This window comes from Microtus oregoni, unplaced genomic scaffold, assembly GCF_018167655.1.
Source record: "Microtus oregoni isolate MIOR12 unplaced genomic scaffold, Mior012 000018F_ref0000195, whole genome shotgun sequence".
Classification (NCBI taxonomy): Eukaryota; Metazoa; Chordata; class Mammalia; order Rodentia; family Cricetidae; genus Microtus; species Microtus oregoni.
In genome coordinates this window covers 11534166-11560961 of record NW_024543077.1, presented here as the reverse complement: position 1 = coordinate 11560961, position 26796 = coordinate 11534166, and the positions used below count along the sequence as shown (strand labels likewise).

The 26796-nt window shown below is 37.5% G+C and overlaps 1 protein-coding gene across 1 annotated transcript in view; it reads left to right on the top strand.

Annotated features, from left to right (window-relative positions):
- LOC121459013 (semaphorin-3A) overlaps positions 1-23377 on the top strand; it is a 307174-nt gene extending 283797 nt beyond the window's left edge. Inside the window, exons 16-19 of the mRNA XM_041668475.1 lie at positions 1188-1345; positions 5978-6045; positions 18857-18999; positions 20824-23377. Of these exons, the coding sequence (XP_041524409.1) occupies positions 1188-1345; positions 5978-6045; positions 18857-18999; positions 20824-21279 (825 nt within the window). The 3' untranslated portion in view covers positions 21280-23377. The remainder of the gene's footprint in view (positions 1-1187; positions 1346-5977; positions 6046-18856; positions 19000-20823) is intronic.
- Positions 23378-26796: the final 3419 nt, after the last annotated feature.

Here is a 26796-nt window from a genome sequence, read left to right as displayed (position 1 = left end):
GGAGAATAAGGATAGCCTAGGCTATCTGAAACTGTCTCAAAAGTATCAAAATGGCCTAGGATATTAATGTCAGTGCCATCATGTTCATGTTCGTTGTTGTCAACTGTGTTTCTGGCTATGGCTACAGAGCCCTAAGTAATTTCACATTTGCTAAGTATGGTATATCTGCCTCATTTTTATTACAGTGGATATCTAAGTTCCTTATATTAAAAAAGATAAAACATATTCTCTTACTAAGAAAAAAACCAATTTTATCTGTGCTTATTTACAAACTCATTCAGGATAACACTAAAATGAATATGACTAAACAAATTAAATATCTATTAATATGCATAATAATTTTATTTATTGTATTTCTTAGAATAGCAATATTTAACAAGGAAAATGTATGTACAAGGAACTGGATTTGTTATTCTTACCTCATGCTATTCTTTTATAAAAATATTGTTTAGCTTTAAGCACTGACCTATTATCTATAAAAACACTCCTTAATAATTTCTTAAATTTCATTAAACACATTAGTGTACATTCAACTTACACACACACATGTGTAGTCTGTAAGTGAAAGTCTCTGGAAAAGCAAAGTTGAACGTGTCCATTTCTGACTATCAAGCAATTTACATCAAATGACATCCTATTGTTCACGATGAAGTTGTTCTAAAACTCAGTTTTCATCCATATCCTAGGAAAGTTTAAAGTCTTTTGCCTATGGACTATTACATGTCTCCGTATTCACATAAATTTTTTAAAAACTTGTGTTTTTATTCATGTTGTGGGGGCATGTCACAGTGCAGTTTTCAGGTGTGAGGGACAGAGAACTGTTTGGGAATGTCGGTTCTCATCCTCCGTCATGTGGGTCCCTACAGCCTCCATCAGAGTATCAGGCTTGGCAACAGTGGCTTTTATCCAAGGACCTGTCCTCTGGCATAGCATTTACATAAAACTTTTACTTGAGGCTTACTATATCATTAATCAATTCTCTAGTGAGGGAAAACCATCTCTCTCTTTCCTGTTGCAGTCAGATGCTTAGAATTGGTTTCTACTTCACTGTAAACTGTACTGTCTGCTAGACCTTTAGAAACTATCTAAACAATTATGATCCATAAATATAATGTATTATTAATGAGTCTAAACATGTTAGTTTTAAAAAAGAGAGCCCAAAGAGTGTTTTCTTAACTCATCCACAGCAACAGCTCTACATCGGCTCAGCTGCTGGGGTCGTCCAGCTTCCTCTGCATCGCTGTGACATTTATGGCAAAGCCTGTGCCGAATGCTGCCTCGCCCGGGACCCTTACTGTGCCTGGGATGGGTCATCATGCTCCCGCTACTTTCCCACTGCCAAAAGGTAAGGCGAACAACAAAGGAGAAATACAATGTCTCTTCGCAGACTTACTGATTTGCTTTCTAGAACAACCCTTTATAAAGAAGCGCACTGCCTTTCTGTGCAAATAAAGAGAGATTTGAGGTAGAAACATGACAGGACTTTTATTGTTACTTTGCTGTTGTTTGTTTTGTTTTCCCATTTTCTAAAAAACACGAGACAAGAAGAAGGATGAATAGTAGGAAAGTTGAATCCTAAATGAGAACCAATAACTGAAGGACTTTTAGGACAGCAACACAATATCCCTAAATTCCTACCATTGCAACTTAGATTTGCAGTTTTATTTTAAAAGGGGAGAAACTGGGCCAAAATTTCAAAAAAGTTATGAAGAAAAAATAGAGCTAAGTCTGGGCCTTGTGCCTTTTGAACTCAATGTTCTATCTACTTTTATCTATCTAGAGGTATTATGGCCCGTTTTTAATAAGGCCATTTATGTTACCAAATGAAAAGAAATTTCTTAACAGACCGGAATTCATTTGCTTTTATGGAATCCAAGGAATATAGAAGATCCTAAGCCTAAACAGTGAAAATGATGATTGGGTCAATGTGTTAGTGGGTACAGTCCTTGTCATGAAGGTGTGAGGTGCTGAGTGTGATTCCCCAAATCTACATGTGCTGGATGTGGTGTGCACATCTGTATTCCTAGTGCTTCTGTAGTGAGTGAGATGGGACAGGAGACAGAGCAAGTCAGCCAGCCTGCTGTGCATATTCAACAAACAACAAAGATCCTGCTTCAAGCCCAGGAGGAGAAGAGCTCTGAAACACGAGGCTGTCACCCCAGTTTCATGTGTGTGGCTATGCAATGGGGCACAGGCTTCACTGCTTCAATACATAGAGACACACATACACACAGATACAGTGAAAGCCAAGAGTTTCTTCCTATCTTTAAAAACATTGCACTGATGTCCTCGGTGTATTAATATGGGTTAATATTCATTAATATATTCCTAAATATATCTCCTTATTCACCTCAAGAAATTATATGTCCCTGTTATTCCTACATCATCCTGTGTTTATAGAGCCTTAACTTGAAGCATAAAGCTACATAATCAGATCTCATTTGCACATGTGGGTATGTATGTATATACTACTTATGTGTTTTGAGTGTTATCTTGAAAATACTTACAGTTCTTTTACAGGGATTTGCTAAATAAAAATTATTGTTCGATTTGAAAGTTATTTACAGGTGCAGGAAAGGTGGCTCAGTGCATACGTGCTTATTGCACGAGTACCTGAGTTCAGAACCCCAGATCCCAGGGGAAAGCCTGGTAAAACGTCCCACGTCTATACTGCCGAGGGTAGGGAGTACAGAGACAGAGGGGCCTCGAGAGCTGGCTGATCAGTTTCTCTGTGAGAAAATTGGTGAGCTCTGGTTTCAGACAAATCAGAGTTCTTCTGGCTCTTCGTTCATGACAAACTCTGTCTCAAAATGATGATAATGATGTTGGTGGTGGTGAAGATGTAGTGGTAGAGGGCAACAGAGAAAGACACTCATTGTTAAGGTCTGACCTACACAAGTGTACAGGCACACACACACACACACACACACACACACATCTATATGCTCAAAATACATTTACAGCATACGCAATGCAGACAAGTGCAAACAAAAGTTGACTGAGAACAACATATAGAGAATTTGCGAAACTTCAGCTTCCTATGCAAGATTCAATGCTTAAAGAATGGGAAGGATGAAGGGGGGTTTGAGAAGAAGCAAAAATATGATAAAATCCATTGTATATAAAGTTTTAAAATAAAAACAATAAAACAGAATGGTAATATAATCAATTAATGTAATATTTTTTCAAGACGTACTCTCATATTACAAAGAACTGTTATATACATCCTAAAATTGCAAACAAATTAATTCACTAGTGTTTAATAAAGTAAAAATAGTTCTTAATTTGACAAAGCAGTAATATAACTATTTTCTCTACTCTTTGTTGATAGCTGCCTTTCTTTATTGATGCTTACTGTTTCAGGAAGATATAATAATGGATGAATAAAAAATATAAAATTTGCTAATGTGCCTTTAAGTCTACTACCATGCACACTGACCTCTTCAAACAGGAAGTCACCATTATCCCTAAACCAGTACACTTTAGGAGCAATCTAACTTTGTTTTAGCATGGACATCATTTCCAAAGGAGCTCTGTATAGCAGCCTTTTGCAGTGGTTGAAATGTGTTCTGTAACATTGGAATTTTACAAATATAATAGGAAAGCATTACCCTAACATCCACTTAAATATTTTCATTGGTGTTTTAGATAACATTGTCTTACTATTGAATCATCCACCACTGGGCCTGGAGAGATGGTTCAGTGGTTAGGGATTTACTGCTCTTACAGAGGACCGCACCCAGCTCAGTTCCCAGCCCCACATAGACGGCTCACAACCATGTGTAAATCCAGATTCAGAGTCTCCGACACCCTCTTCTGGTCTCAGGGTACATCCATGAATACACAGATGCACAAACACATACATACAACAAATAAATTGTATATCTTTATGAAGTATATCTTTGTAAAGACATTCACCAACAAAGTAACTTCATTATATTAACATACAACTGGAACACAGAATCACACCGATACTAAATGTAAATATTTTTAATGCAGACCATGTACATACAGAGATTTCTTAATCTTGCAAAATTTTGGATTTAAGTGTTATGGTTAGTGCTTTCATAATCTGTTGGAATTTTATAGTAGAAAAAACTAGCTGAATTTGAAGATAATGTATATTGATTAAAGAAACTATGGATGGTTCAATACATTACAATATGCATTCATTACTGTGGCAGTTATGAATTGCTTAAGGTTAAATTTTTGTTCTTCTTAAAGCTATTTAGCTCTAGGGGACTGTTGTGTTACTCAAATGTACATATGGAATTCATATTTGATCTTAAAATGAGGAGCACTTTTAATTTAAATAATAATGAAGAACTTCACAAAATTTGGTAAAGAGATGTTTGAATTTTAAGTATTTCTTATCAAAGAAGGAGAAAAAGAGATAAAGATAACAACTATCACTTAAAACTAGTATGTATATATTTGAAAGTGGTTCTCACACACACACAAATTAAGACCAAAAGTGTTTCACTTGTGCTTTTGTTCTTCTTGTGACTCCTGGATTTTACTTGATCTAACTGCACGTGTCTCACACTAGATACGTGTTTGAGGAGTGTGGTAGAGTCCCTATACCAAGTAGATGCTCTGAGAGCAGCTTTTAAAGCTTGGGCATTGAGAAAGACTTTTCCCAGTGCTCTAAGGTTCAGGTTTCACAGTTCTCTTTCTGGCTCAATTTTCAAATGTGCACATCTGTTTGATAGTATCACTCTTTCCACAAATAGATATCCTTGAATACTTTAGACTTCTAAATTCATGGGTACTGTAATGAATTCCATGTTGACAGTTCTCAATGACCAATAAAGGCGCTCCTTTTCAAAGATGGTAACTAATTTTATCGCAAGATAATACCTTTAAATTGATGAAAAAAGAAAATAAAATTGGTCAAGTACAACCAGACTTTCCATGTGTGTTCCATACAGCCATTCTCTATATTTCTTATCTCTCCATTTTCATATCTATTTTGTATAGGGTAGCAGGAGGCCAGCTCCTGTTCCAAGAATGTCTAACTGCAGGACTCTTCACGTACAGTTTGAGAACCCTGGAAAGAACATGAACTCTAGTGTGATATGTACATTCTTCTCTTCTGTGAAAGAGAAGGCCATCTTGGCTCACCCATTCTCCTAGCAAAAGGAGAACTTACCTTTAGGTTTAACATTTTTGGTTGTGTTTCTACTCTCTCCAATGCACAAACAAACGGATTTGCAATCATAACCATAGGATAGGGCAATCATGGTGGTATGTACCGGAAATCCCAGCAGACTGGCCATGACTATAGGATGAGACCCTATCTAAAACAAAGAAGGAGCCCATGTTGGAGGTATACTTTAATGATAGAGCAATACAATAGGCCCTCAGTTCAATCCTTATTTCCACAAAAGATCAAATGATACACAATAAAGATGCTTTTCTCTAAAATACTGATATAACAAAATTAAAAGGCAATAAAAGAAAGAATTCTTGGTTTAAATATTTGAAAGCTAGACAACAGTATATTTTAAAAATAGGTTTGAGCAGTAAGGGAAATCGTCATTCATGTGAATTTTAGTTTTCAAGCTTACAACCACGTTGATGATGAGAACAATAGTCCAATCATGTTTAGACAGTAGTTCAATCATGTTTATTGAAGAAATGGGTTGCTGTTTAAATATATTATACTTCATTTCATATAAAATGAAGGTCAGAGATTCCCGGTGTTAGATTATTGTTGATGGATACCTGGTAGAAAACAGGCAAGGAAGTCTGCTAGTAAACAGTTTAAAGACCTTGGGCTGTAGTTGCTGGAATTGAGGATCTTGTATTTCCAGTTTGATCACCTTTAACCCCTCACACAGCCACACCGGATGCAAATGCATGTCTTGTTTTATTGTCTGTAGTAGTCAATAAGATTTGATTCTTCATTCATATCAGAAATTCCTGACTGGAAAAACAGAGATAGAATAATGTCTCTTAAATATAATTATTTTAGACGCACAAGACGACAAGACATAAGAAATGGAGACCCGCTAACCCACTGCTCAGACTTACAACACCATGGTAAGTCACACTCCTTGTCTTTAACCCTCTCATCTTCAAGTGCCATGAGCGCATACATCTTTTCAAATACTTAATGGAAATATGGTCTGATGGGAAAAAAATGTTGAAGAATGCACAAAACAGGAGTAGCTTTATGATCACAGGTATAAGAAATTCAAGATTTTAGATTTCTATGAGATATAAAACTCAAATTTCTTACATGGACAAAGAGAAGCCAGGTCTATGGACCTACTTTTACATGTTAGCCTGCCAAAGGGATGGGCAACAGAAATTCATTAAAATATATCAAACAAACTTAAAAAAATAATGTTAAAATCAACCAAGAAGCCATATATCTATATGCCAATGATGCTAAGCCAGTATACTCTTTCTGTTTCAGTCAGATGGACAAGGAAGCAATGTCTTTACATTAAAATACTAATTGTATATTTCCTTGAAGTGGGCAATTTGGAGTCAATACACTGTATGCTTTCTACAAGATATTAAGAGTTGTTAAACGACACCGTTGCTTATTTAATCTGAAGCATCAGCCAACCTCCATTTAAAATATATCACTGGAATGCAAACTCCTTCTCCCTATTTCAGTTTATGATATTAATAATGAAGCTGTGCTTCCCTCTGCTGGGGAAACTTCTCAATGGCAGTGACACTAATGAGCATTTAAAAAGTAATAGTTAGTACACAAAGCACGGGCACTGTCCCCGACCGTGATTACCCTGTTTTCTCTTTAGGCGCTTTGGACAGCATCACAAGACACTCTTGCTATTCCTTGGTTAATTTTTATTTGATTTACTAGGTGTCTAGAATAGTCTTATTTTATGTACGCTAAAGGAGAGCCACCACTACACATAGCACTTGAACACAGATTGCAAGATCTGTTACCTTCTTGAAATGCAGGCCCCTTGTTCACAGTCGCAATGTGTTGGCATCAGTTTCAAAAATCCTTGGTGGAATTGTGGGAAAATCAGGAGATGCTGGAGAAAATGCTTAAAAATCCCCCGCTTTACAAATTCTTGGTCAATGACTTTCCTGTGGGCTACTCTCCTGACTTTGAAGGAAAAGACCAGAGAATAGGAGCAAAGTTTTAGCTCTGTCTTAGACTGAGGTAAGTGTCTATACTAGCACATTATCCCCAAGTTTTACAGGGAGCAGTCTCCATTTTCACTATCGAATAGCTACTAATTTTCCACGAATTCATTTCAAGTGAAAATATTGGACCATATCATTTCATAAATGAGGAACTAGTAATTATTAATTCATCATATTGAAGAATTTATGTGCTTGTATCTTGATAGGTACAGATAAATATCACAAACAAAAGCAGGAAAAACTTAAGTTATTTTAGTCAGACTATAATTCATAGGTATCTTTGTGGGCTTTTTACATTGTTGTAATGAATATAAAATTTTGAATATTAGAAACATTCAGTAATTTTGAATGAACGGTAATGAATCACCAAAGCATTTCAAAGAATAATGGAAACACTTAATATTTAATTTTCTAGTAGTGATTTGAACTAAGTAGCATCATGGAAAAAGAGATACATTTTTATCACCAACATCATATTCAGAAATGCAATATGATTTTACATAATACCGTTTATTAAGAAATATCATTATAAATGCTAAAGATATGTGTCAGTTAGTAAAGTGACTAAGCTTTATTATCCTCAGCACCTGTGTTAAATACCAGGCTTGATGGAGTGTCCTTGTAACCCAATACTTGGAAGGCAAAGACAGGCAGATGCCAGAAGTTCATTGCCCAAGAAACAACATTGACGAGCACCCTCTGGTGGCCATGTGCATTATCTGTGTACCACATCCTTACATATGCACACATGAATATGCACACATGTTTGCATGCACACACAGAGAAATATCACTGTGGGCTCTAATTTGATTAATAATAGTTAATTTTGTACATATGGCTAAACTGTTCTAAGAATCATAGCAGTGATACATGTATCATCTTGGTGATGTCTCCAGTGGTTAGCAGTCCTTTGTAGCAAAGTTCTTATACTATTTCAAAAACAATATCTACTGGAGCTAGAAATATCTCATATACAAATGGAAAAAAGTGAACAAAGACTTTTTTAAAATATGACATGTCCAAATCAACATTGTTGATTAATGAATGGTTTCCTTTGAGGCAACGTTTCTCATTTTGAAGCTATATTTGGGTGGCCTTGTGCTGGTTCAAGCCTATGAAATCTAAGTGCATAGAGCTGCTTAGCGGTAAAGAGAGAGGACTGTGTGAGAGAGCTCTTCTCCAAACAGCCCAGTTAGAATCCATATGAGCTGTGGAATGAGAAGGCATTGGAGTATGTTAGTGTAGCAAGATCTCCATCTATTGTTTCTTTTTGGTTGGTAACCACCTCTATTTCAGGTTTGAGATGGGATTACAGGTCCAAAGAGCCCACAAAATTCCAAAGCCATAAAACCCTCCTTCCTCGAGGGTCTCTGTGCTCGCTGGCTGCTTTGTTGCTAATTGAACAAATTTAAAGCATACACACCATAGGTTACAGTAAAGTTCAAATGGGTGGAGAGCCAGTCAGGAATCCCCATTTGGCCAGGCTCAGTCTTACCATTAGGGATCCGTGAATTATCTCCGAATAATAGATATCAATATTTGAAAGTAAATGGGCCCCAATCCAGAGTCCACCCCTGTTTAAATCATGCATGTTGTCTTGCTAATGTCACTTCTCACATTCAATAAAACATATGTGCTCATATGGAAACAGGTAGAGATATGAGATTTTTTTTTCACAGAAAGCTCCTAAGCAACATGCAGCCAAATTATACACTTCAGTATGATCGCTTCCAGCTGTAACGGTAAACACACTGTATTTTATATATCCTGAGTTTTTAATAAAGTGACTCTCTATAAAATACCTTGAAATTAAGGTGGAAGAAATTGCACTTCTGATATAACCTTCAACACGCCCTCCCTGAATGTTCTTGTTGTGCAAAGTAGTAGTCGTCTCGACTGTTCTGGATGAAACAGAAAAATCCACTTCACTTCCCTTGATCCCAAAACACTCTTCTCCGGCACCGTGGCGACTTAACCAAAGCCTTAGTATCAAGCCCTAATAGTACATGTGCTGGGAAATTGTGTCTTTCTATAACGTGCCAGGCACAATACTAATGTAGAATTCAGGTTGTTTCCAGTCCATTCCTTACCCTCAAGGGAGAGTACGCCTGCAATTGGAGCTTGTCCAACTTCACATTTAAGAAAATGACTGGCCAACTCAATTACCCCTCCACTGTCTCCCTTTCCTCCCTCCTTTCAAACCAAAATGAGCCGTAACACGATTTATGATTTTTGTGTCCAGAAAGCAAAAAGCTTCATTTTTAAAATTCATACCACCATCTTAAATTTCTGGATCATGGAGATACTTTATGCCCTATCTTCTAATTAAGTGGCCTCATTCAGTTTCACTTTCTAATGGCTTTCTTGGCTGTTCTGCATACATGCAGTTCCTTTATAGTGTCCCACGATGAAATTGCAACAGAAGTCAATCTTCTAAATTATCTCTGCAGCTAGCCCATCCCAATTTATGTCTTGACTGGCATCAAAAATCATACCTAAATTTCATAAAATCACTTTGGCAGTACTAAACCACAAGTTTAGTACTTTGAAAAAAATGATTCTATGGCCTGTACTCTACCATATTCCAAATATGATAATGAGCACTTAACCCAAAGAGGAGCCTTGAGATCTGATCTAGATGTTGATGTCATCATTTTCAAACCCCGAGTTCCGTAAATTATGACATGCCACCGAAGAAGTGACAGTGAAGAAGATTAAATGTCCTACTACACCATGAGTTGCTAAGAAACAAAATGGCCCAATAATGGCCATCTAGTATAGGATTTCAGATTCACTCTCTCAGATGTAATCTTTCATAAAAGTCTAAGGGGGAAATAAATGCCCATGCAAATGAAGGAAACAATAAAAAAATGCCAAATCATAATCATAAGTGGAAGAAAAGAGAGGACCAAACTGTTCTTTGATTTATAAAACATCATTAATGAAGGTTTAAGATTGGCATTCACACAAACCAGGTAGACCCATATCTTCAGACAGGGAATTTAATCCCAGCCTATGTCAGGTCAGTAGAGTTTGACATGGGGAAGAAAGATAAGGAAGAATTCCTTCTGAAATAAAGAAGGTTCAACCCTGATCAAGAGCAAAGGTAGGACACAGCTAACTCAGACCAGTTCAGATGTAATGAGAATATGTTGAAGGAGCAAGTCTTATGGTATTGCCTACTATGGCTTTTATGAATGTCCTTGAAACTCTTTCCACTTGAGCAATCAATGAAGAACAGTTGTCCTTAGATGTTGCCTTAGGCAAACAACCAGTTATGTGGACTAAATGTGTGTGAGGTTTGCAACACTTTCATTTATTTATTTTTTTACAAAAATCTTCATCTCGCCCAAAATAATCTATTTGTGCACTTAAGTTTAGTTACTATAAAGATGAATTCTATGCTGTCTGCACTTAATTCCAAAAGGTAAAAGGATCAAGTATCATTATAATACAAGATGGTATTTTCATTATTGTTTATGGGAGGGTTCTGCTTCTGCAAATGATTGTTTCCTATCTCCCATCAAATCGCTTGGGGAAAGTAAATGAAAGATTAAATTCTATGTTTCCTGTTCTATTTTTTTTTGAAGCAATTGTTCCTATGGCAATGTTGCTCTGGCATATAGATTATTTTGCTCTTTTTGGTAATGCATACACTATAAAATCATGAAAATAAAATGTACCAGATGTTGCACATAGACTCATGATATTACAGTAACTATATGTATATTGACACCCCTCTTTAAGCTTTTGTCTCTCATCATGCCCTGTACTAAGAAACACTATAGTCGTAATATTATATAAGAGAATATAGCTGTGGCCGGTATAACTATTCTATTCCAAGTCTCATGTTTCATTTCCCAACAAGCACATTGATCTCATCATTGTTTCAGAACAATTTTTCTAAAACTAAAATACGCTATCAAATTAGTGACTAGAAATTTACCTTCTCCAATAAAATAATTCCTATAAAATGATACTGCTAAGATCCTCTCACCCATCAGCCTGTCCCTCTCATTGTCCATATGCTGACCAGCACAACCTAAGAACCAATCCAAATAAATAAACCCAAAGACAAGAGAAACAATGAAAAGTACCTGAATTTTACAATTCAAAACATGGTATCCTAGTGGATAAGTAATACCCAGAAACAAAAAAAACACATCCTGATTTGTGCCTAAAATGTAGTTTATAATTTTAATAGGCTTTATCAAGTCGATATATACTTTTTCTGTAAGATATCATTTAGTCTTTTTGTTAACCTTCACTGAAGTTGGTCACATTTCTAGGAGAAGGATTAAACAGAAAGGAATGTGCTTTCCTGCCTGCATGACAGTCCATCAACAGTTACAGACTAATGGCTGCAACCAGCACCACGAACATTGAAAAACCATGTCACAGAAATTCCACTGATAAGCAAGTGTGATTCATTTCACATGCTGTAATTTTTATTTTAGACTTTTCACTCCCCTAAATATAGACAATTGGTAAATTGCTTGCTGATCATCTCCATTGCAGAAGTAAAATGCATGGAAAGGCTATGGTATAATTTTTTTCTTCATTTTCATTTTTAATTTTTTTTATTATTCCATGACATATAACTCCGTCCTCCATGATATGCCTTGTGATTGCCTGCTACAAAGATGTTTTTCACCTACTTGAAATCCTTGGGGTGGTAAAATGTAGTATTTCTGGATAGTCATCTACATATCAGTAAGAAAGACATAATGATCAGTTGCTTAAGAACATAATGCTACTCTTTTATGTTTCACGAGACTGGTGGGCCAATGTTTCCTTTTTTCTTGCTTGATGCTTCACAGGGAATATAAATGAGAAATATTACAAATACAGTGTGGAAAAACAACTAGAATTGATTTGTCATCTCATAACCTAGTAACTATATTTCCAAAGTATCCAAGATGACTAGTGAAATTACTTTCTATCTATCTGCCTCTCTTTTGACTTGTGTTTGATTTTTATGGTTATTGTCTGTGAAACCCAATTCTCAATAAGGGAAAAACACATCAAAATCCAATACCTGAAATCGAAGAAGGAATGACTATGTGGCTCAGTACCTCATCCATCTGTCTCCTGGATGACATTGTATTTTCCAAGATTGTTACATTTGTTCCCCCTTCAATCTTGGAAGATGTTTATGGGGTTAAAATGGAGAAGAAATAAATGGGCAGCTGAAATGTGATCCCTTCTATTTCCGTGCTATTGGAAGAGAATCAAATGCTAAATAAGGCCTTAAGCAACATGATAGTTCTGGCCAAATGATGGATATCATGACTTTCTGTTGTTACAAAAGGAAGCAATTTATTTAACTTCTTTCTTTCCTCCCATTCTTTCTGCTTTATTAGCCTCGTTTCATTTCCATAAATTATTCCACTAAAAGAGGAAATGATTAATTGAAGATTGCTTCCTCAGAAACATTACTTCTTGTCATTAGCTGCTGCAACATATTGAAACATTGTGTTATCCAAACATACTGCTGATTTTTAAATAATTTTAATATTTAGTTGCTCTCAATTGTTCTGCTCTATTCAGAGTGTTGAACCCAGGAGAATTTATTATACCAGGTTAATAACTATACTCTAAATGTCTATTGTAGTTTTCAGGACAAAAGGCTATAGCATAAAATACAATTGAAAAATTTTTTAAATTAGATTGTTTCTTTCTGAAAATGTACATTATTTATGAGCCACTGCTAACATAGGCTTTCATGAAAAAAAATGTAACACTATGCATATGACACCTCAAATAGCTTTGCTCTCTTATTATTATAATTTTCAGATGTAATATACTTAATTATACATATCTTTCACTACATCTCAAATCAATTATGTTATCATTAAAATTAAAATATATCCATTTAACTAGTAGTTTAATGAAATATTCTATCATAGTAGGACTATAATACTTTTGCCATTTTATATTGATTAAACTTATAGTCTATGCCTGTGGGTATCAAATTATATAAGATTTCCACTTTTAAATACAGTGTATTTATTTATGTTCGTTGCTCAGCAGATATCTGATAAGATTTCTTGATTGCCTTTCTGCTGAAATTATGGTAGGCATATTAAGGGAGAGAAATGATCAATTTAGCAAAAATTGCAAATAATAGGACTGCGTGTTTCACAAGGAGCGGGACAGTTCATGAAGCATTGAAGCTGAGGGGCATTCTTTAATGCTTTAAAGGAAAGTAGCACCGACATTAAAGGCATGACACCATTTGCCTTAGTGTGGACTCAACACGGAATTTTATTTTGAACAATGAAACTATTGCAACAGCCATTGCACCAGCATCATTGGTAGACTACCGCTGTGTGCGGTTGCTCTACTAAGGATTTCTGTTACGGTTCCTTCTCCATGAAAATTTGTTCTTCTTACCTGTCTCCTATGTTCTGACTCCCTCAAAACAAGCCCCAAAGGTGCAAGTACAGAGAAAAGAGGCAGCTGCGGAAGTCTCTGTAGATCCAACCTGTCTAACGTGTTCTCTCCTTCAACCCAAGACAGGCCAAAAAGTGACAAGGGATGGGTTGGTGATGAAATCAATATTTTTAAATATATGTGTATGAACATAAAAATACATACACACACTCACATTCAACAATATGTTAAAGCCATGGGAGTATATTAACAATGCCAAATATACTTTCTGAGAACTATCTCTGCTTTTTCTCAAATTAAAATAAAATTGATAAAAAGAGCAGTGGTGATGGAATTTTAATCCTCTTCACTGACAAACAATTGGCAGTTTCAGCTTAGTTTAGTTTTGAGAGACTTGCTTATCTGTTGTATGTGTCTCTCCATCTAGGGGTTTCAGCACATCTATGTGTGCACACACAGAGTGACCAGAAGAGACCCAGTGTCTTTTCTATCTCTTGAAGCAATGTCTCTTGATATTCTAGGCCAGGGGATTATGTTTCCTTCACTGGCCTGGAAGGCAGCAAGCCCCAGCCATTTTCCTGCCTGCACACTACTCCCAGATGGAGTTACAGACCACTGCTGGACTGAATGCCAGGTCCTAGTGATTGCACAGCAAGTTCTCCTGACCACCTAGTCCTCTCTTCAGGCCCTAACCGGCAAGATTATAGTGAATTATTCTGGGTTTTTCTTTTGTAATTTAATGGTCTGAGAGAGACTTAAATTGCAAAATGGTTGTTTATTACTTTTTTTTAACAGTTTTGTATAAAGTTCCATTTGTAAGATATGTCCAGTTGTTGGATGACAGCTAGATGTATGGTTGTAAAGTTCTGGCATCTTCTAAACACGTAACAAGGATATATTTAAACATTTTTTTCTTAGCTAGTTTAGAAATCACAGTAGATGTGATAGTGCATTCCTACAACCCCAGCAATCAGGAAGCTGAGGCAGGGGCACTGTGAGTTTCATGCCAGCCCAGGCTACAGTTCCATCCCCGCATCGTAAATGAGAATCTCATCTCATGGAAGCCACATCATGACGTCACCAAGATGTATTTTAAGAAATAAAAAAGTTAAAGTTCTGGCTACATACATATTCTCTAGGTGTTATAAATCTTTATAATATGTTCAAGATAGTTTATAATCATTTTTCTTTTACTAAAGCAGAAATAAAACAAAGCATGAATGGCAGTGAAGAGAAAGACTTAGAGTAAGTTCTGTAAGAGAACAAAGTCACCAGTGAGAATACATTTACTGAGATGTCATGGGCATGTTACCCATCTGCCTGATGGTGTTCTCTAAGACAGCAGAGAGGGGAGGAGAATCACAGAGTTCATTTTCACTAACCAGTCATTATAAAAGAATCTTAATAACTCCCAAAACAGGAAATAATGTTTCCCAAAGGTGGACATACAGAAAAGACGGCAAGGCAGCAGGCTCCAGACTCAGAATGTTGTGACAGTAAACCCAGTGAGCAGCACAGTAGAGAATTGCTATAGGCGTCCTCAGCACCCACCACATTCCCAGTCCAACACAGCTTTGATAGAATAAATTATCCATTAACATTCTTTGTTGCAGGACAGCTGCTCTCCGGGCATCTGCCTGATCCAGCGGGAGATTTCAGATTATACTAATCCTGAAGGCGTAAATCACAAACAATGCCACACCAGTTTGGAATTATGATTAATAGGGTGGTATTTATTTAAAGGGGAAAAAACTTACAGATCACCGTCAGCCCTCTGCGCAACCGGGAAGGGAGTCTAGCCCCCTGCGGAGCAGGAAGTGAAGAGAGAGAGGAGAGGGAAGTGGCTGCTTTTTTAAAGGGAGAGAAACCACGCCCCAATGGGCTGGTATCTCAGCAGCTATAGGCTGGAGCAGAAGGACCTCCCACAACATAATCCCAAATACGCAAGACTTTATATCTTGCAGGAAATTTTTAATGAACATTATGTCATTGGTAAACATTTGACTCAAATGGAATAACTGCCTTCAATGTCTTCTATGAAATTAAAGTATGGTGCTCTTACAAAATAATACTATGCTTGAAAATAGATAATGAACAAAATATAGAGCATGATGAGAAGATAACAATGGAAATAATATTTCTCCTGTGTACCCCTTTTTATGAGAAGAAAGGATTGCTGTGACAGGGGTCGTGAGACAGTGAAGCTTGGATGTTGTATCTTCAGCATTTCCTGTGCTGCCCAGTGCTTTGCAAGTCGCTGGGGGAAGAAAAGTCAAAGTAGATAATGGATACCTCATTTCCTCCTGAACGTCACGTTCAGAATGTTTATACAGCATCTATAAAGCATAAAGTGAAGTAAATATGAATTTGGCAAAGTGACTGCTTCTGAATACTGAAGTGTAGGGCATTTGGCTGAGGTCATCTACGTGAACGTTCTAGTCCTAGATTAGAAGTTGGCAACGGTACATAGGTCACACTACAGAGAAATTCACAAAAAAAAAAACTGAAAACAATGGAAATTTACCTTTTATCTTTCCGGCTGAGGCAGAGAATCAACCTAACAACACAAATAAGAGAATCTGTAACTGAAGCCATACCGGAGGACATCTCTGTGCTGATCGTGACAAATAGTTATTAGAACAGGATGTAGGGGGCCGCTGGTTGTTAGCTAGATGTTTCTCTTTCTCTTTGTTTAAAGGGTGAAAAAGCAGGAGTCACCTCAGTAGACAAACGGTCCTTAAGGTATTGGCAAAAGTAGTTATCAAAGCAAACTAACTAGAGACACCAAGCTCATGAACCAAAATAGCCAGGTGCTGCTCCCTCACTTGGGTACTGAGAATGTGGTGATTATCATGTTTCTTAAAGAAAAGCATTACATTCAAAGATGAACTGTAAGCATCATGATATGAATTTTCTGTTAAGTCATACAGCATTTTGTGTGAACCTTAACTATAAAGAGAACAGAAGAGATGCTTTTCTCCGTATAAGAACATACCTGTTACTAGGGTGATTTTCTCTTGCTACTTGAGAAAGTTTTGTTCCTACTAGAAAAGACAATAAAGAAAAGAAATAAAAAGACTAAAAAGAAAATAAAATCTGAATTAAATAAAACCCAGTACTACAAGGAATATTTAATTTAAATGGCAAAGAGACAAGTCAGACTACAATTTCAAAAATATTTTGATTCGTTACTTGAGACTTTTGCATATCGCATTTTATTCCTATTAAACGTATTTTGATTTTGTTAGATTGTGTTTTGATTTTGTGCGCATGAATGTTTTGTCTGTCTGTATATATGTGTATCACGTTTGTGTAGTCCCCACAGAGGCTGGGGGCTGTCCCCAGATTGCCTAGTAACTGGAGTTACAGACAGTTGTTAGCTGCTCTGTAGGCACCAAACCTACAAGAGTAGCACGTTCTCTGGCCTCCAGAGCATCTCTCCAGTCCACAGACACACCCATTTATAATGAAGATCTCTTCTACTAATCAAGACACACTGGTCTTCTTCACTATGCGTCAGCAAAAACACGTAGACTTCTATTGATGGTTCCATCGTATTTATAGATTCCTTCATGAGAATATTTGGCCCAGAGGACATGGGTGTTAACAGAATGTTAGTGGGACTTTCTGTTATCGTGGCATCATATATGTTGCAATTCAAGCACTGAGATATAGTGAAGGCTATCTTTCCAAGTGTCCAAACATGTCTTGATCTAGCAAGTTTACCCTTAATATAAACACCATCGACTTCCATGGCAAAGCATTCTAATTGTTTGTGGCAGGTTATGAGGCCCAGATTTGCTGGCCCTGGTGCACCCAGAAGTTCTCCTCTGTCTAGGGAACAGATGTCTTACAGAGTAACACAGAGACATGTAGAGAGGGGAGAAAGGCATGTCACATTCACTATGGAACTTAAAGTCCACATGTACATACACATACAAATACAAATATATGTATGTACCAAGCGTGATAAACAATGTGAATCAGAATCAACTAATTGTCATTTAGTTTCATTGTAAATTGCATCCTTTGCTATTTTCAGGGCATTGATGTCTAAGAAGAAGGGAGAGATCTATGTGCCAGGGTCAGAAGGATTGTCAGTTGATAAGCAGACAGAGGAGGCTGAGGCTCAGAATGATGATGTGGTCGACGTTCCTTACTGCACACCAAGAGCTGGGCGGTGGGAAGCATAGGCTACACCAGGGATGAGAATAGAAGTTTTCAAAAGCTTTAAGCCTAGCGTAAGCAAATCCTATTGCTTATGACAGACAAAAGTACTATGTTGATTAAGACAAGAGTAAAACTGTCAAAGTGATGCCGAAGAGGAGGGGAAATATTTTTAAAATTAAAATCCTAGCGGAATTTGAAGGAGAGAGGAGAAATTTTTCATCTGTCTACACTGTCAGCTCTCTGTGCATGTGAAAATATATTTATTATTTTCTAAATTAATTTAATGAGTTCCAGATTGCTCAGGATGTCATAATGGAAACAGGATTACACAAGATAGCCCCGAGTTTGGTTCTCTTGCTGAGTTTTACCTAGCCTCTCTGTGTCATACTTTTGATCTGAGCTATGTTTCAGTTACCACATTGGAGGAGGTTACAAAAAGGGCAAAATAATAGAAACTTAATCAGGAAACAGATTTTTGTATTGCTGCCTTTTATTATGTGCTCTTGCCATGGTCCACAGCTTAACTCTGGAAAATAACAAAGGGTATGTCGTTTTTAAATAAGAACAATTGAAACCATATTGCATTGTAATTATGTGAGTTTCCACTGAGCCATCCCAAACATTTGACATCAGTTGGTCTTCAGGACAAACTTGTGAATTCTTCAGAAGTTATTGGTGGGGAGCATAAATATTCTGAGCTCTACCTTTTGGAAACTGTGAGATAGTATTGCTAGGTGAATTTAATTTCACAGATGAAAAGCAATTACAAAGCAGCAAACGGAGTTGTCAGATACAGCTCTTTTATTCAAAAATGAAATCTAATAATATTCCTGCCAGGGAAGAGGATAACAAATGGGCTGCTTGTCCTGAGTCCATAGTACAAAGACCCAAGGTTATAGTGAACATGCACAGTTCTGTTCATTTGATGCTACTTGCTGGTAGACAAAACTCTGCCTCTATAACCCAAAACAAAAGGATTCATATACTGAGGCAAGTAGTTGTGTTTTGAAATCCTTGACTTGCTCTTCATCTTTTATTGACCTGAAAATGACTTCTACATACGCAATAATTTCTCTTCCGCATTTCCAAATAAATGTTTTAGAAAATGGAGTTACTAATTAACATTTTCTTGTTTCCCCTTCTTATCATTGCCTAGATAATCACCATGGGCACAGCCTTGAGCAGAGAATCATCTATGGAGTAGAGAATAGTAGCACGTTCTTGGAATGCAGTCCAAAGTCACAGAGAGCCTTGGTATACTGGCAATTTCAGAGGCGAAATGACGATCGGAAGGAGGAGGTATGGGACTTCAGCTGACTGAATTATTTCTGTCTGATACATATGCTAAATCACCGTGGTACTGTTGACTTGGAGCAAGGAAAATACTTCTTACCCAACACAGTGGAGAATCAAACAATAGATCTTTAGACAAGCACCCAGTGTGAGCTGCTTTTGTAGCAGACTACAGAAAAAAACCAAATGCAGCTGGGTAAGAGTTCCTGCCCAGGAAGCACTCTGGGCACATATTTCAGAGTCCTTATTTCTTGCCATGTGATGGAAGAGAGACATCTGTCTATCCATTGCTTTCATTGGTTAATTAATAAAGAAACTGCTTGGCCTGTTAGGTCAGAACATAGGTGGGTGGAGTAGACAGAACAGAATTCTGAGAGAAAGAAGGCAATGAGGAAGATGCTATAGCTCTCCTCTCCAAGATGGACGCAGGTTAAAATCCTTCCCGGGAAAGAACCACATCATGGTGCTACACAGATTATTAGAAATGGGTTAATCAAGATGTGAGAATTAGCCAATAAGAAGCTAGAGTTAATGGGCCAAAGCAGTGTTTAAAAGAATACAATTTGTGTGTTGTTATTTCGGGTATAAAGCTAGCCATGTGGGAGCCGGGCCACAGCCCGCCACTCCAACTACAGCCATGACTGGTATAAAGCATGAATGTATCCTACGTTTGCGAATTAAAAGAAAAAAAATCAAGCCTCCCTGGAATTTTGGAGTTTGCTCACTGAATTCTGCTATATATGCTCATTTCTCTTTCTGTGTAACTTCTGCAACTGAGAAAAAGTTGGGAGAGAATCAAGTACATCCTTGATGTAGAATGAAGAAATTGAGTCCACCATGTATGCTGCTACTAACTATTAAAACAGCCTGAGGAAGCTCTTCCTCCTCAATAGATACATTCCCCCTATAAGTATAACAACTTAAACAAGGAAAACCACACAGAAAGTGCCAAGCTTTTTAAATTACTTATGAGTATTAAATAAAGTTGACCAGAATGCTTCATTCTCTTGTAAAATATATTAAGTGCATATAATTTTACAAGTTTAATATGAACGCCAAAGTGAAAACAACCCCTGTTAGTTTGGGGTCTTTTGACATAGTAAGCCCTTCTTAGGTATAGAATTACATTGTAAGCTGTAAAGATGCTGTGTATATTACTAGTTATGTTCTCTGTGATTTCTATTGTGAAGGTGATTCAAAGTCAAAGAGAGGCTAGATGTATCCCTGAGTGGACCCTCAGATCATGTTACACCCAGAACTTTCCAGCTGACAAATAAGTCACCAACCCTAAAACACATGTTTTCTTCTGTTTGCTTAAATACTGATATTTTATTCTGTTCTTAACAAGTCATATAATGAAGTCCTTTTAATACTTTGTTTTCTGGGTTTTTATTCCTGTAGTTCCCAGTTCATTATCTAATATTGACTTTGTATCATATTTGTGTATGTGCTTTTGACTTTTAAATGTATCATTTTGCTTTCCCCCAGTTATCCTGGGTATTTTTGATAACAAAAGGTAGCCTATAAAAACAGGGAGGGGAGCAGAAAAAAATGTAGATCTCAATAAAAATCAATTTAAAAAAAAAAAAAACAGGACAGCCTGGAAAGTCCCATTGGTGGGGGGGAACCAGTTGTATTGCAGAAATTTTCAAAGGGAACTGAGAAACAATTGGTAGACACTATAGCTTTTTGTCCAAGACAGACTTTTTTACATTTTAACTTGAAAATGTTAATTTCTAAAACCCACCTCAACAAATATCAAGTTTTTCTAAGCAGAGTGGCAGACCTTGCATTTCTCTTAAATCTGTACACTTTCCTCTGCCTTCCTAGATCAGAGTGGGTGACCACATCATCAGGACAGAACAAGGGCTCCTGCTTCGCAGTCTGCAAAAGAAGGACTCGGGCAACTACCTGTGTCACGCCGTGGAGCACGGATTCATGCAAACTCTGCTGAAGGTGACCCTGGAAGTCATCGACACGGACCATTTGGAAGAACTTCTTCATAAAGATGACGACGGCGAGGGCTCTAAGACGAAAGAAATGTCGAGCAGCCTGACGCCCAGCCAGAAGGTCTGGTACAGAGACTTCATGCAGCTCATCAACCACCCGAACCTGAACACGATGGACGAGTTCTGTGAACAAGTGTGGAAAAGGGACCGAAAGCAGCGCCGGCAGAGGCCAGGGCACCCTCAAGGGAGCAGCAACAAGTGGAAGCACATGCAGGAGAGTAAGAAGGGTAGAAACAGGAGGACCCACGAGTTTGAGAGGGCACCCAGAAGTGTCTGAGCGGCACCACCTCCCAAAACTTCCAACAAGTGCAAACTTGCTTAGACAATAACTGGAAAAAATGCAATACACGATGGACATGTCCAAGGCACTATGTTTACAGTGGTGGGAAATTCAACTGGGATCCACCAATTGCAATCCAGGCCGTGGGGAACTTCCCCAGCAGGCTTTCTTCGGAGTACCGAGGCCTGACAGAGATCGCAGGTGAGCAGAGATGCTCACATCAGCCGACCTAGTATTTCCTCCAAGAGTTCATTTTGCTTTCTTCTTTGCCTGAGAAATATAAAAAATGTCACTTGCCATATTGCCATTGAGGGTAGAAAAACTGTTATCAGCAAAGCCATGTTGTTGAAGCGGGCGTTGAAAATAAACTGCATGGATTTAGTAAGCAGATGAATATTCCAAAACGTGATTGGAATCCAGGATGTTTCGTCTCCCGGCACTCGCGTTTGTGTGTACGGGAGGAGTGAGATAAGGAGAATGGGACGGAGTGAAATAGCGTGTGGAAATGTACAAACATAAACCAGCCATCATCCGGAAGAAGAATGGAATACACTGATCTACTACTGATGTCTTCTTTCAGCTTTGATCTAAAGATGTATTTTATTAAAACTATAATTTAAATGTACCATGACAAATATGCAGTAAAAAGGAGCTGTTTTCTAAGCTAGAGTAGGTTTTTGTCTTACACTTATTGTGCTGTGTAATTTGTTTAAAACTTTCAACTACAGGCTGCTCTTTTTCACACTTTGTTTTCAGTTCTGAAGGGGTTAGTGTATTACTTTAGATACCAACTCTTGCCGTTAACTGTTAATTATTGAAACCAAGATATGATTTGTGATTTTTCCCTTTGAGGAAAGCAAACAGATAGAAGGTTTCCCCACCATCCCCACTTTTAAGGTATTATCTAAGTTAACCGTGAGTTGCATAAAGTTCTTAGCCAACTGAAAAATTAAGACAGCACAGAAGGAAAGAAGACATTCATTAGACACATTGCGAAGGATCACAGAAAAAAGAGAACTGTGTGTATCTCATGGAAATCACATTGTCCGATCATAGTGTTAATAAAATGTCTCTTCATTCTTTGCTTGAATATTTGCATGCTATGTGAGACATAGGACTCTCCCATGATTCCACATTCCACTAGGGATTCTATTATTTTATCTTTTAATGACTTTTAGAGAGAAAGAAAGAGATCAATGACATTTAGAACACCTTAATGACGCTTCCCAACCATTTCTTTCTTAATCAACTACATTTCTTTTTACCATTTATAGTACAATTATTCGTATGAAGAACATATGTGTTTTCATCTCAATGAGAATGAATTTATAAACTATTTCCAGAACACACACTTCACTTAGACAGTGCAAAACTCCTTGTTTTGTTAATAAGGAATAAGGAATACAAAATACTTCAGAATTGCTCCCTTGGTTAGCTGAAGACGGTTTCTAGAGAATCGTTGAGTTCAAACTGCATAAAACTTTCTGCATTCTAGAATAGCTCATTGGCACTCCATTCTTCACTTCAGGACTCCCTCCTCAGATCCTTACACATACATAGAATACAAATTAAACATCTTCCTGCTAATTAATGAAGTGGCGTTGATATTTTAATTCTAGTTGTCTCAGGATTCTAATTAACTAAGCATTAATTTCTCACCTCAACTGCAGTAAACAGTTGTTCCCTCTCCACTGAACTATTTCACAGATGGAAGCTCATGTTTCAGTTTTAATGATTATTTAAATAAACAATTTGTTGACACGTCTTTCAAATAAAAACTCCAAAACATTCTACATCTGATTTTAGGCTCTTTGACTAACATAGTGTTGCTTTTGGAAGAACAGCCTCAAAGGCAAACTGAGTTAATAAATTCCTTGAAGATCACACTTTTTAAAGGAGAATCGTGTCAGCAATAGTAAGTCAAAGAAAGCAGGGTGTTCCATATAAGCCATAGGGTTTTATCTATTCGAACAATTGATGTTATGTTCCATTCTAAATTTGCAACTGAAACAAGTTTGTTTGTGATTACTAAGTCTCTCGTTTATTTCTAGTTCTTAACAATAAAAGAAGGAATAAAGATTATATGGTAATTTCATGGATGCCTTCCAAAATCTGAATGCATTTGATTTAGCACGATGAAGTAGCAATAGAAAAAAGTTTAGGCTTCAATGAAAGGTATTGCAAACAAAGACATATACTGGCATGTCTTTATCAATCACCATGTCTGAGTTTTCAAAGGAAGTAATTGGTGCAACTTGAGAATAAGTAAGTCCAATGAGAGTCATAATCTGCCAATGTGTATTGAGAGAGGGCAGTTTGCACGAAGAATGAATGTCCTGCTTCTTAACTAATCAAGATGGACTTTGGCATATGCATGTGGCATCCCAGGGGAGACCTGCATAAGAGATGCATGTGACGTAAGCATATCACCTCAACAGTCTTAAAGTCTGAAAATTCAGATGCCTCCCAGCGGAGAGACCAGGTCCCGCTGATAGCAACAGTAGCATGGAAATGCATGCAGACACACACTGCTCTTTCTATGTACAGCTTAATGGTTTCTAATGGTATGTGTTTAATATTTTTGCTACCTACACATTAGGCAAAGAGGTGTAAATAATTTTGAAAAGATGAGGAAGAGCAGTGTGAAATACAGGTTTCTATAGATGCTCCATTTCAGTGTGCGCAACATCATCCTGGCGTGCCAGCTTTCCTACACAAGTACCACGGTGGCTTCTGTACTACTCAAGGGCAGAGAGTGTGCGCCCACGAGCATCCGTTTTGCCAGGTGGAGAATTGTTCCGCATCTGTATTTGTCATTGCGTTTCAGATAGGAACGAGAAAACTGGAGAGAAAATGTAATGATATTGCTGCTGTAAATTATTCCTTTTTAGCATGTATTCAGTTGCTAAATACACATTTCTTCAAAATATCGGAATTCAGATGTCTTTACTGTTCTCTGTGACATATGGAATTGAGGAACGTAAGCTTTGAGACTAGAAAGCCAGAGTGAGGGAGCTGCGTCATGAGCTGACAGGATTCCTCTCTGGATGCATCTGTAAATTGTATTCTATATTTATAGTGACGATGTGGATTTTTATGCCCTTTAAATTAAATATTGTTCTCTTTATGTCATACCTGGGAGGAAAACATGGGGATGAAAGTCTAGAATGTTTTGCATCATAGTCTATTCTCTTTTATTTAGAATCAATATGGATGCCAGATAGCTGGCAGAGAGAGGGCTGCCCTGGAGGTCACGGGCAAGCATTGTATTAACAAGGATTCATTAGTGTGATATTTTCAAGCATTTCTTCTGGATTGCTCTTTTAAACACAATTTTAATGTAATGAAAGTCCATCGGGTATCTTGCCTTAAAAGACACATTTGACAAACAGGACTTAATACTTTTATATAACAAATCCATACTTTTAATTTTATCTTGGTAATAATTATTTAAGGTCAATGCTAATGTTTGTAGTACATGTTTCCATAAAGAAGAAAACATTATTTTTCAAAAGTGCGCTAATACTATTAGTTTGTTATACTTTCCGAAGCTTTCTTATATCAGTTAGTTAAAGAATCACACATTTGTACATTTAATAAATAAAGATGACCCCAAAATAAAGGAGAGTAGAGTGCTGGAGAAATGGGGTCCTTATAAGTGGTCTATCTCCCTGAAAAGCCTAAGGAGGAAAAAAAAGGTTCATTTCAAACACTCAAGCACACAGACACAGGCAATGCTATAGATAAAAGCAGGATGACTTTAAGTCAAGATATTGAGAGTCAGAAGGGACAACACACGCCTGTAATCCCCTAGAGGATGAAGCAGGAGTTTTGCGAGTTTGAAGTCCACCTGGGCTAAAGAACGGGATCCTACCACAAGAAAACAACCAAAAAGAATAAAAAGAAAACAAATTTTATCTTCTGGACACTTCGTCCCTTAAAAGTAGACGTGGACCTGTTTGAACCTCATGGCTGTGAACTTGTGAGGTGATGTAATGCCAAGATAAGGGAGGCATGGTGGCCCTGCTTCCACAAAGCTTAAAATAAAATAAACAGTGACGCATGTTACCATCACATGTGACAATCCTTTTCTCTTACAACTAGCCTTAGACTAGAGCAATGCATCTACCTTAAGATGCCCTCCTGCTTTGCTGCCGGCTTACCACAGTGGTGCAATGCCCCTACTATTTCCCTGTCTGGACTGTGGTTTTTTCTTTCTTTCATTTCTTTTCTTTTTCGGAGACAGGTTTCTCTGTGGCTTTGGAGCCTGTCCTGGATCTCGCGCTGTAGACAAGGCTGGCCTCGAATTCACAGAGATCATCCTGTCCCTGCCTCCCAAGTGCTGGGATTAAAGGCATTAACCAACCATGGCCCAGTCTGACTGCAGTTTTCTTGAAGTCTAGGATTTTGCTTACGACATGGTCTCATATAATGCAGGCTGGCCTTGAACTCACTATATCACCAAGAAAATGAATTTGAATTTCTGTTCATCCTGACTCTATCTTCTGAATGAATTCGAGTTTCTAGTCATTCTGAATCCACCTTCTGAGTGCTTGGATGGTAGGCATGCATCACCATACCTAGTAGGGTTTGGGGCGAGGTGATTTTCCCCTGGTACCTTGTATGGTGCAAAGTAAAGATAGAGGTTGGCAAATCAGTGCTGAAAAGAACTACATTGCAATGGGCTAAGTGTCAAACTGAAGGTCTCAACATAAATGCTGTCATTGAGAAGGAAGGGGAAAGTAAGGTTTGAAGAGAGATGTAGAGCATCTCAGAGAATAAATGACATACAAACTATAACTTTACCTGCCAAGATTTTCCCAGAAGAAAGAAAAGCTCCTCTAGATTGCAGAAATACAAATAAGGAGAGAAGCAGTGAACACTGTGTTTTCTTCCAGGGAACAAGTATTCCAGATGAATGGAACAAAGGGTTCATAAAAGGGGGGGGGGATGAAATATCTCAGTGCTTTGAGTCAAATGGCATATGAATTTCCGAGTTTTAATTATTTTCCATTCTTTGTCATCATCAGTCATACTATCATCCCTATCAAACTGAGTTATATCTTAAGTATTCTTCCTTGCTTCTGCCACACACTGCTAGTCTTCCTTTTTTTCCCTTTTCATTTTATTGAAAATAGGTTTTTCCCTTATTTCATATATCGTGATTACTGTTTCCCCTCCCTCTACTCTTCCCAGTTTCTTCCCACCTCCCCTTCCATTGGGATCCCCTCTTTCTGTCTCTCATTAGAAAACAAAAAGAGATAATGATAAAAGAAAATGTAATAAGATAAAAATCTAGCAAGCAAGTCTCTGTTTCTTGTACCTTCAATTGGACTCCTTTCCTTCCCTGGGTTTGTTTCCTTAAAACCCCATGTCTTTGCTTCCTTCACGATACGGATTACCATTTGTCTTTTTCCAGGGATTTCAGAAACTTTTCTGTAGTCTAATCACCATGTTTTGGCAAGATTTTGAGTTGCTCAGAGAGTGGCAGAAAGATGCCAACTTCACAGTATA